The sequence below is a fragment of the Dendrobates tinctorius genome, unplaced genomic scaffold, assembly GCF_039654945.1.
Source record: "Dendrobates tinctorius isolate UK_male_01 unplaced genomic scaffold, ASM3965494v1 ptg000012l, whole genome shotgun sequence".
NCBI lineage: Eukaryota > Metazoa > Chordata > Amphibia > Anura > Dendrobatidae > Dendrobates > Dendrobates tinctorius.
The window spans coordinates 10,250,576-10,265,417 of NW_027361680.1; the positions used below are offsets into that span (position 1 = coordinate 10,250,576).

Here is a 14,842-nt window from a genome sequence, read left to right on the forward strand (position 1 = left end):
TGTTATAATCCCGATTCCAAGGTGCATCAATGGTTCGGTAAGCCTCCACCATGCTTCCGTTCAGGAGCCCCACTAACAAACGCATCCAGCTAGAGTGGAGCACCTCCATCACAGCACACTGCTGCTCAAAGTCTTTGAAGAACCCCTCCACATCTCCGGAAGCCTCATCAAATGGCTTAAACTGTCCGGGTGACCCATACAGGCTCCCGGATCGTTGGGGTTACACTCCACATTGCGTTACTCTCTCTTTCAAGCTCCATTGCTTCCTGTCTCCGCTGTGCCCGGCGGGCAGCCTCCTCCTTGTACTCCTGAGAGACGCCGGGGCCCAGAACCGCCATCTCTTCTTCGTACCACACCAACCACTGGCTTTTCTGGATGGGGATCCCTGTCTCCAGTGCTCATCCTTCAGACATCTGGGAGGAGGTGGCCAGGCTAGCACCCACCAGTAGATCGATTAAGGCCTCTTTAGTAAGTCCCTGGTAGTTCAGGCCCAGGTCTCTGGCTCTCTCCTGTAAACTGGATACAGTCTAATTTCTCTACTCACTATGTGGATGGTTCTCCATTGGGTTACGCTCTGCTGATCCCCTTGCTGCCACCAGTTGTCACAGGGTCCTTCTCCAATACCACACAATCAACAGAGCGAGGGAAGGGTGAACAATCCCAAGACCTTTATTACAGGCAAAATTAGAAGGTCCATAAACAATTCACCACACTGAGGATACAATAGTCCAGAACAAGAATGTAGTCCAGTAACCGGATAAAATGTCAAGGGAGACGAGATTCCAAAACTCTAGCACCAGAGGATAAAATGGGTCCTTCTCTCTGAAGTGCAGTCTTTACACGATCCTCTCCACACTGGAACTGACTTGCCCAGCTCCTGTCCTCCCCACCCACTTCCTTGTGTCCAGGGGTAGTCAAACAGGTTGTGGCAGTTTCCAGGCCTCCCAGAGGAGAACAAAGGAGCCTTGCGGATTAAAGAACTACAGGGGGTCATCAAGAGACAGATACAGTCAGGCTATAGACATACAAGAAAAACACTATGAAAATAAGTGAAATAGAAATATACACAAAATGATATCCACATAGCCTATTACAACATCACAACCAAATTCATTTCTGACTTCCACAACTCACGTACGCCAACCTGAGGCACACTACATAATTTACGTATATGCCACCGCATTAAAAATTCACATACCATGAAAACACTAGATCAATTCCAATATGTAGGTGAAAAAACTACTGTTTAGGCACAAGATGTTCTGCAAATGCAACTAGACACCCGCAGACCATTCCATTAAAGTCTGCATTCCAAAATGTCACTCCTTCCCTTCTGAGCCCTGACGTGCGCCCAAACAGTGGTTTTCTCCCACATATGAGGCATCAGCGTACTCAGGAGAAAATGGACCTCAAAATTTGTTGTGTAATTTCTCAAGTTACCTCTATGAAAATAAAAAAAAAAACATGGGGCTAAATGACAATTTTGTGGAAAAAAAAAAGTGTCTTTAATTTTCACGGCTCAATGTGCTCATCACACACCTAGGTAAGTTCCTAGAGATGGTCTCGTTTCCAAAAGGAGGTCACTTGTGGGGAGGTTTGCACTATTTAGGCACATCAGAGGCTCTAGAAGTGTGACATGGGGCCCGCTCTCGATTACAGCTAATTTTGCGTTCAAAAAGTCAAATGGTGCTTCTTGCCATCCGAGCCCTGACGTTCACCCAGTGGTCTTCCCCAACATATGGGGCATCTGCGTACTCAAGAGGAATTGCACACTTGTTTGGGCCCATTTTCTTCTGTTACCCTTGTGGGAAAAAAAAGTCTAAGTAAAATTTTTGTAAAAGTTAAATATTCATTTTTTCCATCCACATTTTTTATTCTTTTTAAACACCTGAAGGGTTAATAAATTTCTTGAGTGTGGTTTTGAGGATTTTGGAGGGGTGTAATTTTATGATGCTGTCCCTAACAAAAATGGTTTTGCAAATTTTGTGAAATTGCTGGTCAACTTTTAACCCTTCTAACTTCCTAACAAAAAAAGTTTAAAAAAATTGTGCTGATTAAGGGGCATAAAAATTAAAAAGTATGAAAATTGCAACATTTTCAAAGTTTTTGCCAAAATTTCATTTTTTTTTTTTTTTTTCATCAACGCAAGTCATATTGAAGAAATGTTACCACTATCATGAAGTACACAGTGTCATGGGATCCATTCAAATGTGACTGACATTGGTCAGAATTGTAAAATTTGGCCTGGTCATGAAGGTGAAAACAGGCTTGGGGGCTGAAGGGGTTAAAGGGAACAGATATGAGACGACCACCTTTCAGGACTGATATACAGCATACTAAGTTTGGAGCTCCCTCCCATAGTGGTGTCTTTTCCCAAGGTATGCAATAACAAACAAACCAAGCATTCCTCACATGTATTCAGTCTGTTCAGCAGCCACAAATCATGTAGCTGCGTCCGACACAAATTAAAGCTCCGAGCACGCTAAAATACTCGGAGGACACCCGAGCATGCTCGGGAAAACCTGAGCAACGAGTATACTTGCTCATCACTAGCTCTGACCTAAATCCTATTGAGTGTCTTTGGAAGGAGCGGAAACATGCCGTCTGGAAAAGGCAACCTTCAAACACGAGACAACTGGAGCAGTTTGCTCTTGAGGAGTGGGCCAAAATACCTGTCGAGAGGTGCAGAAGTCTCATTGACAGTTACAGGAAGCGTTTGATTGCAGTGATTGCCTCAAAAGGTTGTGCAAACTAAACATTATGTTAAGGGTTCCATCATTTCTGTCCAGGACCATTTCAGGAGTTTTATTATTTTAAAAATTCTGTGGAAGCATGGTTGAAAAGCAATGTCTGACTTTCATTTGGCCATGTTCATAAATTTTTTATTTATTACTACTTTTGTCAGATTCAAGCTATTTCTGTCACCACTGTGGGTTTTTCTGTCATTAAACGAGGAACGAGGGGTACCAACAATTTTGCCCACATGTGTATGCACTTTCCTTGCTCCCCTTACCTGTAATATTTTTCTAATAAAATTGATATACCTTTTGAAACACACTTTGGACTTTTGATCTTTCTTTTACTCTGAGGCAAGGAAGAGAAAAGTACTGCAGTGTGCCGTGGCTCTTTGACCTTTCCTGGCGCCTGTGCACTGCAGTGCTTTGCTCTGACCTCATGTGACACGTGTAATTAGAAAGGCATGAGGAGATCCAGGAGAGAGAAAGGGTCTTTGACTCCAAGGGAAGAGAGGATTTGGGGAAGAAGATCACATCCCGGCCTTCATATTGAGCGGCCACAGATCCCGCCCCACAGTCGCTTATGGTAGGGAATCTTGGGCATGAGAGCCGCAGATAACTACTGCGCATGCCCGAGGTTCCCAGCCCCGCAGTGAATAAATCATAAGCAACTGCGGGGCGGGATCTGTGGCCGTGATCTGAGAGCACAGGCAGCGCTGATTGCGCATGCCCAAGATATAGTACAGCGCAGGCGCCAGCATTTCAAAAGAAAACTGAGGAGGCGGCGCCAAATACGAAATGACTGATGGATGCGAGTCGTCTGTCAGAGAGGGAAAGACCTGCCCCCCTGTCAAATTTCAGGTATTTTTGAACAATTTTATAAACGATTATTTCTGAGGTGGAACGGAAGCTAAGTAACAGAGCCACCTTGACAGAATGCAGCATTAGTGCTGCACAAGATGGCGCTTTCACTTAAAAATGCCTGGGGGGGGGGGGGGGTGACAGGTTCCCTTTAACGATAATGTGGGAAGTTTTTTTTTGGAGAAGATTTAAATTTGTTACCCTCTAATGCTTCATATAAAAATCAGCTATTTACCCACCACTGGAGGAGATCCTTTAACACATATTTACCTGTATCCTCCCATCCTCTAACCACTGCCCCGTCTGATTTGTCCCTCTGCAGAGTTTCCATTTTAATACAAACCGTTCCACCCCTCCAAAGCAGAGAGCTAAACATCCCTTCAATAGCCGAAAAGAACCTAAAAAGGCATCAATATCGGTGAATTGTAGAGAAGATACAGCAGCTGGGGCATCCATATCATTTAATTAAATTGGCACTCCCCACAACTGATAAAGGAAGTTTAGATCACAAATTCCTTTTACGTGTAAACATGGTGAGGATTGGGGCTAAATTTAGTTTTTCATAATCTAGTGGGCTAAGTGAGACCATCACTCCCAAATATTTAAATATTGATACCTGTTGCAGTCCAGAGCAACGTGGATCGACAACCTGACCCCCCCCCCCCCCTCATCTAATAGCATCACCGCCGATTTAGACCAGTTAATCACCAGTCCAGAATAGGTCCCAAAAGACTGAATCACCTCCATTGTCATCGGCAGAGACTTAGACGCATTAGCTGGAAAGAGTAAAATGTCATCCGTATAAAGAGCAATTTTATCTTCCAATTCCCCTCTTCTAAACCCCTCTATCCCAGAATGTTTCCATAGCAGAATCGCCAGGGGTTCAATCCCCAATGTGAAAAGCAAAGGTGACAAGGACAACCTTGTCTAGTAACGCTCCAAAATGCCAATGCTTCTGATAAGGAACCATTCACCCTTATCCTGGCTGTAGGATTGGTATAAGATTTTTATCAAATTTATAAATTCCACCCCCAATCCAAATTCTTGTAAAACTGACCACAGGAATCCCCACTCCATGCTGTCAAAAGCTTTGGCTGCATCCAAGGAGCAAATGACTCTTCTGAATTATCAACCAGCATCTGCAGATTCAAATATAGACGTCTTATGTTAGTTGCCATCAACCTTCCTGGCATAAATCTGGACTGATCTTGATGAACAATAGAAGAAATAACCCTGATAAGTCTATTGGCCAGAGCCATACGAATCTGGTTGTAGGGGATCCTCATCTTGTTTAAGTATCGCTACTATAATGGCTTCTTGCATGCATTTAGGTAATGAATGTGATTTAATGGCTTCCAGAAACATTTAAAAAGTGTAGGTAACCGTCCAACGGGACTATCATCCATACTCCTCCCCTCCCAAAATTTACCCACCGTCACGTTTACCCCCCTCCTTTCCCTAACTCCCCCCTGAACTTTCTCATGAAGAAAATTGAATGTTGAATATATTGACTTGTATTTTGATAATATTTCTGTAATATCATTCTTAAATAAAGAATTTATTAAAAAAAAAAAAAAAAAAAAAAAAAAAAAAAATGTAGGTAACAGTATACCCCCATATTTTTTATACAATTCAATGGGGATCCCCATCAGAGCCTGGGGATTTATTATTTGCCACGTCTGCCACCGTCCCCTTCAACGTGATTGGCTTGTCTAAGAACATCCTATCCTCATCTGAGATCTTAGGGAGACGTATTTCTCCCACATACTCCTGCATCTGGGATTGCGTCCCCATTGCCCTGGATGTATACAGGCAATGCTCCCACATCGCTAATAAGGAAGATATGAGGGATGTAAAGTTGTCTAGCAGAGGTGAGGGCAGACTTGAATGTGAAGGCTTCTTGTTTAAATGTAGTCAAGTGACTTCTTCCAAAGCCAATATGCAACCCTGGACACTTGTCTAAGCTTTTTAGCAAGATTGTTGTGCCAGGATCATCTATTGTATAGTCACACTGCCAAGTACGAGAGGCGCGTCTGAGTCAAAAGTGGATGCAAGTGTGACATTGTAGAAAATAGTGGCACCATGTTGTGGCATGAAGATATGGAGGACAGTGGTAGAGTCAGTGTGTGAATGTTGATGTGTGCAATGATTCTGCAGGGTGTGCGAGTTGCCTGGAGCACATGCAAGGAGAACAGTGATGAGAAAGTGAGGAGATGGTGGTCAGATAGAGGGAGGTGAGGTTGCGGGGTTAGATATGAAGCAGAGGCAGATGAAGATAAGGTCTAATATATGTGGATAGCTGTGGAGGACCACTGAGCAAGACTAAAGGATGAAGAAAGCGACAGGAGTTTGGAGGCTGCCAACTGGTGGGTGTCAGTGGGGATGTTGAAGTTACCTATGATAATGATGGGACTTTCAGCAGAGAGAAAGTGTAGAAGCCAAGAGGATAAGTTGTCAATAAAGACAGTGGCTGGGCCTGGGGTCGGTAAATGACAGCCACTTGGAAGGAGAGTAGATACAGATAAAGTGAACATGAAAAGAAATGAGGATAAGGGAGGGTAGAGGTGGGATTAACTTGAAGGCAGGGTCGGACTGGCCCAATGGAGAACCGGAAGCATCAACATCTGCTGGCATGCAGGGCCAGCAGCTGCCTAGAGCCCCCAGCCAGTGGCGTGTCGCTAATAGCGGCACACCACGCAGCTGCTTTGGGAGCAAAGAGTCAGAGGGATCTGCCTTTTGCTAGCGGAACAGCGAGTGACAGGAATCAGCTGCTGCGGCTAAAGCCCATGTCCGCTGCTAAAGAGAAATGAATATTCACTGCTCCCAATACCCATGGGCATGGAGAGAAGTGAATACCAATTTCACTTTAACAGGCCCACTTGCCGTCAGGGACACCGGCACGCTATAGGGGCCCGATACCTGTGCCCCTCTCCAGCTTGATCAGGGCCCTGGCACTTGCGATACTTACCTCTCACCGCTCTACTGCTGTATCGTCTTGTGTCTCCTGAGTGATGTCTGTGCGCTCTCTGACTGAACACAGTCACAGTGCAGAGAGCCGGAAGATGGCGACACTGAGGAGTCAGGAGCAGAGCAGCGGCCAGTGAGGAGAGGTGAGCATTTTTTTTTTTTTTTTTTGATGTTTGGAGCAATATATGGGGACCATACTACACTGGAGCATCATATATGGGACCATCATACACTAGAGCATCATAAAATGGGGCTCATTATACACTGGAGTATCATAAATAGGGCCCATTATAGAGTGGAGCATTTTATATGGGTTCCGTTATACACCAGATCATCATATACAGTGAAGGAAATACCAGTAATTATTTGATCCCTTGCTCATTTTGTAAGTTTGCCCACTGACAAAGACAAGAACAGTATATAATTTTAAGGGTAGGTTAATTTTAACATTAAGAGATAGAATATCAAAAATCCAGAATATCACATTTTATAAATGATACAAATTTGTTTGCATTTTGCAGTGAGAAATAAGTATTCGATCCCTCTGGCAAACAAGACCTACCGTATTTTCCTGATTAAAAAACGCATCCCAAATTTTGAAAAAAATAGGAATTAATAAAATGGTGGTACATATTATAAACCATGCGTCTTATTGCTTACCGGAGGTGGAGGCTGCGGTGAAGGGGGGGTCCCAGGATCGAAGGCTGGGGTGAGGGGGGTGTTTGATGTGCAGTGCGCCGCTGGTGTCCAGCGCTACGGGTGCCCGGCGGTGCTGCAGGTGTCTCCAGCGGTGCTGCTGGGCTCTGGCGACATTTTGTGAAAGGCCAGAGCCCCCCCCTCCGTGGTTTCCTGTGCGGTGGACTCCGGGAAAATGGCCGCCGACGGGCGGTGCATGCGCAGATGGAGATCTCGGCAGATGAGATTTCAGCGCTGAAATCTCATCACCCGAGGTCTCCATCTGCACATGCGCCGCCCCCCCCCCCGGCGGACATTTTACCGGAGTCCACCGCACAGGAAACCACGGAACTGCGGGAAGCTCTGGCCTTTCAAAAAAAAAAAAAACGCTGGCAGAGCCCACCCGCGCCGCCGGAGACCCCCCTCATCCCAGCCTGCTGCAGCAACGGTACCTGTAAGGTATATATGCATTTTAAGACGCACCCCCATTTCCCCCCAAATTTGGGGGAAAAAAAGTGCATCTTAAAATCCGTAAAATATGGTAATACTTGGTGGAAAAACCCTTGTTGGCAAGCACAGCAGTCAGACATTTTTGTAGTTGATGTTTGCACACGTCAGGAGCAATTTTGGTCCACTCCTCTTTGCAAATCATCTCTAAATCATTAAAATTTTGAGGCCATCACTTGGCAACGCGGAGCTTCAACTCCCTCTGCAAGTTTTCTATGGGATTAAGGTGTGGAGACTGGCTAAACCACTCCATGGACCTTAACGTGCCACTCCTTTGTTGCTTTGGCTGTATGTTTTGGGTCATTGTCTTGCTGGAAGACCCAGCCACGACCCATTTTTAATGTCCTGGCAGAGGGAAGGAGGTTGTCACTCAAGATTTTACAATACATGGCTCCATCCATTCTCCCATTGATGCGGTGAAGCAGTCCTGTGCTCTTAGAAGAAACCCCCAAAACATGTTTCCTCCTCCATGCTTGACAGTGGGGAAGGTGTTCTTTGGGTCATAGGCAGCATTTATCTTCCTCCAAACACGGCGAGTTGAGTTAATGCCAAAGAGATCATTTTTTGCCTCATCTGACCACAGCACCTTCTCCCAATCACTCACAGAATCATCCAGGTGTTCATTGGCAAACTTCAGATGGGCCCTGCAGCAATTTAAGCCTTTACGGTGTAATGTGTTACCAATGGTTTTATTGTTGACTGTGGTCTCAGATGCCTTGAGAACAACAAGTTCCCCAGTGTAGTTTTAGGGTGATCTCTCAGCAGCATCATGATTAAGGGATACCCCTTGAGGTGAGATTTTTCATGGTGCCTGTCACGGTGTTACCACAACGCAGCAGAGTCAGAAGACCACAGCGTCTGGTTGCTCCTGCTACGCTGAGAAGCACTTCTCCAGTGTATTAAACATGTTCATTTCTTCCAGCATAACAGGGATTAATTGGATATATTGGAAAACTTCTACATTCAGCTGTGCTCTATTAGCCACTCCTTTTCCCGATAAAATCTGTGCTCGATTATGAAGTCATCTCAGAGTTAGCAACAGCTACATGATCTTGGAGTGGAAGAAGTTGGTGTTGTAAAGGAGTGCTGGAGGAATGTGTTGGCGACTGTTGCCTGGTTTGTACGCTTGGAAATTCCTTATCTTTCCCTGTTTTACTTTCTTCCCCCTCCCTACACACCCTTGTGAATACCTCTCTTGTATGTGTGCGTATATTTTTTGTGTGTTAACGCCATCTGAAGTATCCCGTGGAACAAAGCGAGTGTCATGGTTTGAACAGGGTTCTTGCCCTGCACTCACAGGGTTATGTGTTCGTGGCCTCTTTCTGGATCTGGGAGGGGTATTTATACTCACTCTTTACCAGGGTTCTTTGTCAGCTATACTGTTGTTCTGGTGTCTGACCCCTGGTGTGCGTGTATTCTGCGTTGCTTGTTTGCTTTCCGTGTATGACCCGGCCTGTTCCCTCACTCTGTACTCAGTCTCTCGCTTTGGTACTATTGTCTTCTCCGGTTCTGACCTCCTGGCTTTGCTATCGTTACTACTCCCGTTACAGTTTGTCCCTATTGTACCGTCTATTGCCTGTTCTGGTTTTTCTGATATATTGCTACGTCCTGACTATCCATTCTGTCTAACCCTTTGGTACTGCATTGCTATCTTGTGCTTTGACCCTGGCTTCATCTGGTTTCTGTCTCTGTCTATGTCCCTTGGTAACATTGTCCTGTAGTTACCTTTCTAGGAGTTTCCCTGCAGCTCCTAGATCTGTGGAGCTTAGGCCACGCCCCCAGCAGTCATGTGCTTCAGGTCCTGATACTCTGAAGCACGCATCGTCACCACTGCTGCCCTGCTCCACAGGTATCTTTGAGCACTGTCTTTGTACCCAGGACACCTGCACTGGCTCAGTGAATAAGTGCAGTGCGGGGCTCCTGACATTGAGCTAGTTTTAGGGTCAGGAAATGTGCCCCCTGGTCCCAGGTCACTCGTCAGTCGAATCGTGACAGTGCCCCAGATTGATGTTTATTAACAGTCATTATGTATTTCTTCCATTTTCTTACTATTGCACCAACAGTTGTCTCCTTTTCACTGAGCGTCTTGCGTATGGTTTTGTAGCCGATTCCAGCTTTGTGCAGGTCTATGATCTTGTCTCTGACATCCTTAGAAAGCTCTTTGGTCTTGCCCATGTTGCAGAGGTTAGAATCTGACTGATTATAAAAGACTCCTGTCCACAGGCTCAATTAAAGGTGACTATGCAAGACAGCTGGCTTTAATGAAGGTAACGAGTTGATTAGGAGCATCTGACTGGTCTGTAGGAGCCAGAACTCTTAATGGTTGGTAGGGGATCAAATACTTATTTCTCACTGCAAAATCCAAATTTATACAATGTGAATTTCTGGATTTTATTTTTGATATTGATATTCTCTCAATGTTAAAATTAACCTACCCTTAAAATTATAGACTGTTCATGTCTGTCAGTGGGCAAACTTACAACATCAGCAAAGGATCAAATAATTATTTCCTTCACTGTATGGGCCCATCATACACTGGAGCATCATATATGGGGCCCATGATATATGGAGCATCGTATGGGGCCCATTATATATGGATCATATGGGGCCCATTATATATATATAGCCCATTGTGTATGGGGCAATATTATGAGGCCCATGATATACTGGAGCATTATATGGAACCCATCATATACTGTATGGAACATTATATAGGACCCATTATGTATGAAACAATATATGAGCTCAGCATATTGTATGGAGCATTACATGGGGCTCATACTTTAAGGAGCAATAATGGTTCTCAGCATACTGTATGGAGCAATATATGGGGCCCATTATACTGAAATAAGCAATATATGGGGCCTATTATATTCTGTACGGAGAATTATTTAGGACCAATTACACAGTATGGAGCAATACATGGGCCCCATTATATACTGTATGGAGTATTATATGAGGTCCATTATTCTATATGGAGCAATATATGGGGCTCATTTTGTATGGAGCATTATGTGGTGCCCATAATACTGTATAGAGGATTATACTGTCTGGTTTCTGCGCTATTGTAGAATTTATAATTGATATTACTAATTTAATATAAGTGAATTTTTGGGCATTGTACTACACCTATATTTCTCTGCCGTATCTCTGCAACATGAATTTTGGTATGTGTTAAAGGGGCCCACTGAGTCCCTTTCCCCTGGGGTACAACGAAAACCTGGAGCAGGCCCTAGGGATGAGGGTGCCCGACGCACCAGAATAAGGATGAACGGACAATATATACCAGGATTGTGGCAATGCAGCCCAGGATGGTGATGAGGGGGTCATACCAGGCTAGGAATGAGGGGGCTATGTATACCTGGATTGGGGATATATATATATATATATATATATATACACACAGTGCCTACAAGTAGTATTCAACCCCCTGCAGATTTAGCAGGTTTGATAAGATGCAAATAAGTTAGAGCCTTCAAACTTCACACAAGAGCAGGATTTATTAACAGATGCATAAATCTTACAAACCAAAAAGTTATGTTGCTCAGTTAAATTTTAATACATTTTAAACATAAAAGTGTGGGTCAATTATTATTCAACCCCTAGGTTTAATATTTTGTGGAATAACCCTTGTTTGCAATTACAGCTAATAATCGTCTTTTATAAGACCTGATCAGGCCGGCACAGGTCTCTGGAGTTATCTTGGCCCACTCCTCCATGCAGTTCTTCTCCAAGTTATCTAGGTTCTTTGGGTATCTCATGTGGACTTTAATCTTGAGCTCCTTCCACAAGTTTTCAATTGGGTTAAGGTCAGGAGACTGACTAGGCCACTCCAACACCTTGATTTTTTTCCCTCTTGATCCAGGCCTTGGTTTTCTTGGCTGTGTGCTTTGGGTCGTTGTCTTGTTGGAAGATGAAATGACGACCCATCTTAAGATCCTTGATGGAGGAGCGGAGGTTCTTGGCCAAAATCTCCAGGTAGGCCGTGCTATCCATCTTCCCATGGATGCGGACCAGATGGCCAGGCCCCTTGGCTGAGAAACAGCCCCACAGCATGATGCTGCCACCACCATGCTTGACTGTAGGGATGGTATTCTTGGGGTCGTATGCAGTGCCATCCAGTCTCCAAACGTCACGTGTGTGGTTGGCACCAAAGATCTCGATCTTGGTCTCATCAGACCAGAGAACCTTGAACCAGTCTGTCTCAGAGTCCTCCAAGTGATCATGAGCAAACTGTAGACGAGCCTTGACATGACGCTTTGAAAGTAGAGGTACCTTACGGGCTCGTCTGGAACGGAGACCATTGCGGTGGAGTACGTTACTTATGGTATTGACTGAAAACAATGTCCCCACTGCCATGAGATCTTCCCGGAGCTCCTTCCTTGTTGTCCTTGGGTTAGCCTTGACTCTTCGGACAAGCCTGGCCTTGGCACGGGAGGAAACTTTCAAAGGCTGTCCAGGCCGTGGAAGGCTAACAGTGGTTCCATAAGCCTTCCACTTCCGTATGATGCTCCCAACAGTGGAGACAGGTAGGCCCAACTCCTTGGAAAGGGTTTTGTACCCCTTGCCAGCCTTGTGACCCTCCACGATCTTGTCTCTGATGGCCTTGGAATGCTCCTTTGTCTTTCCCATGTTGACCATGTATGAGTGCTGTTCACAAGTTTGGGGAGAGTCTTAAATAGTCAGAAAAGGCTGGAAAAAGAGATAATTAATCCAAACATGTGAAGCTCATTGTTCTTTGTGCCTGAAATACTTCTTAATACTTTAGGGGAACCAAACAGAATTCTGGTGGTTTGAGGGGTTGAATAATAAATGACCCTCTGAATAAACTTTTCACAATTTAAAAAAAAAATTAAACAAAGAAATAACATTCTTTTTTGCTGCAGTGCATTTCACACTTCCAGGCTGATCTACAGTCCAAATGTCACAATGCCAAGTTAATTCCGAATGTGTAAACCTGCTAAATCTGCAGGGGGTTGAATACTACTTGTAGGCACTGTATATATATATATACACATACACACACACACATATGCCCCATACATACACCAGGATGGGGGATATTCGTACAGAATTGAACACATTCTTTAATTCAAATTTTTTTCCTATTTTCCTCCTCTAAAGCCTAGATGCATCTTCTTGTCCAGTGCGTCATATCGTCCGAAAAATACGGTATATGACAGAGTGAGTGCGTAGTGGCCATAATACTGTAGGACTGCATTATATTCTACGTGGGGCGCTGTATTATACTGTATGAGTGCTGCATTATATTCTATATGGGGCTATATTGTATTCTATGAGGTGGGCTGCATTATATTCTATGAAAGCGCTGCATTATACTATACTATGAGGACTGCATTATATTCTATGTGGGGTGCTGCATTATATTATATATGGGGCTATATTGTATTCTATGAGGTGGGCTGCATTATACTATATGAGGGCTGCATTATATTCTATGAAGGCTGCATTATATTCTATATGGGGGCTACATTGTATTCTATGAGGGGGGCTGCATTATACTATATGAGGGGGCTACCCCAATCCCTGCTACATCATTAAGACGTGTACTGCCCTAAATTATACCCTGATATTAGCGTGTTTTACCACACAATTGCTGGTCTTGCATTTCTTTATAACATAGTGTGCCCAAGAATGATTCTCTCTGGTGGGCCCAAGGTGATCCAGTCTGACGCCGGCTAAAGGGTGCAGATGTTATGGTGGAGGACTGAGTCTTCTCTCTGTCTATTGCAGGGCAAGGAGTGCGACTAAGATAGAAGCCACCGTAGCAGCACAGAACATGAGGAAGATTTGGAGGGTGTTAATCAGCCTGGTTTCGGTGAGGCCCATTAAGCATAAGGGATGAGAGGTAAAGAGATTGTGCATGACATGGAGCTTATTGTAGATGGAACGGGTGTTCCAGAGCGCTTCAAAGAAAGTGCGGCAGAGGTTGGGTCAGGAGAATGGGTTTTATGTTGCAAATGTTGAAGTAATTTCAAGTAAGTGGGGAGTGATAGGAGGGAGAAATAAAGGGTGTTATCAGCTGTTGAGGTCCAGGATTGGTAGATATGTCACTAGCAGTGAGGAGAAGCAAAGAGCAAACAAGTGGGAGAAGTAGATTGTCTGGAGTGTTTTAGAAGGAGGGATGTGAGGTCTAGCAGCAGGTCTGCAGATTAGGTTAGATGGGGGTGGGGTAAGAGGGAAGGCGTGTGTTTGGAGAGTGCTGGGGTTTGGGGATAGCAAAGTAGATTAAGGATTGGAGAAGCAATAACTAAAGGCAAATGAAAGCATAGTGAGAGCGCAAGTATGGGAAAAATAAATTGTACATTCAGAAAGGAGGGCAACAAAGTCATGAAGGAGCACACACATGGAAACCGTAAAATAAACCTGCGAGACAAAACCAAAGTAAAAATCTTAGATTCCTCAAAGTTACCCTCGTCTACACTGAGGACAGCTTTACACCCCCTTGGCATTGTCTCAAGCAGTTTTATCAGGTAGTCACCTGGAATGGCTTCCAATGAACAGGTATGTCATCTCAAAAGTCCATTTGTGGAATCACCTGCCTTCAGAAAGTGTTTGCCATCCTCAGGTGTGTTTTGCAGAATTGCTGGCACACAGTTCCATACAATGCCGAGCCCTATCCCACAAGTGTTCCAATCCAGAATATGGTAAGAACCACTCAAGTAAACAAAGAAACTACAGTTCATTATTTAAGATATGAATGTCAGTCAATCTAGATAACCTTTAAAGTATCCTCAAGTGCAATTGTGAAAACTTACTGATTAAACTGGTTCTCATGAGGACTAACCCCAGGGAAGGAAGACATACCACCTCTCCTGTAAAGTATAAGTTCATCAGTTATTCGTTTTAGAAAACGTAAATTGACCGCACCTAATAGAGCAGCCCTCAAAAGATGCACACACATGCGAAACATCAACTCTTCAGAGGACACTGCAAAAAGCTGGCTTTTATGGTTGAATTACTGCAAAGTGAATACTAAGAACCACAAGCAAGGACAGCTTTGTTTGTACAAAGCAACACAGGACTGGACAATAGATAAGTGAAAATCTGTATAGCGGTCTGAGAAGATTCAAGAG

General features: G+C 44.2%; 1 protein-coding gene across 10 annotated transcripts in view; it reads right to left on the reverse strand.

Moving 5' to 3' along the window:
• Window positions 1–14,842, reverse strand: part of RBFOX2 (RNA binding fox-1 homolog 2) — a 346,684-nt gene that overhangs the window by 106,031 nt on the left and 225,811 nt on the right. Inside the window, exon 11 of one of the 10 annotated variants that reach the window (XM_073557992.1) lies at window positions 654–980. The exons of 8 other annotated variants lie outside the window; for them this stretch is intronic. In XM_073557992.1, coding sequence (XP_073414093.1) covers window positions 915–980 — 66 coding nt within the window. In that variant the 3' untranslated portion in view covers window positions 654–914. Of the gene's footprint in view, window positions 1–653; window positions 981–1,513; window positions 1,802–14,842 lie in introns of those variants that run through there. One more of the 10 variants, XM_073557991.1, reaches the window with a different exon arrangement.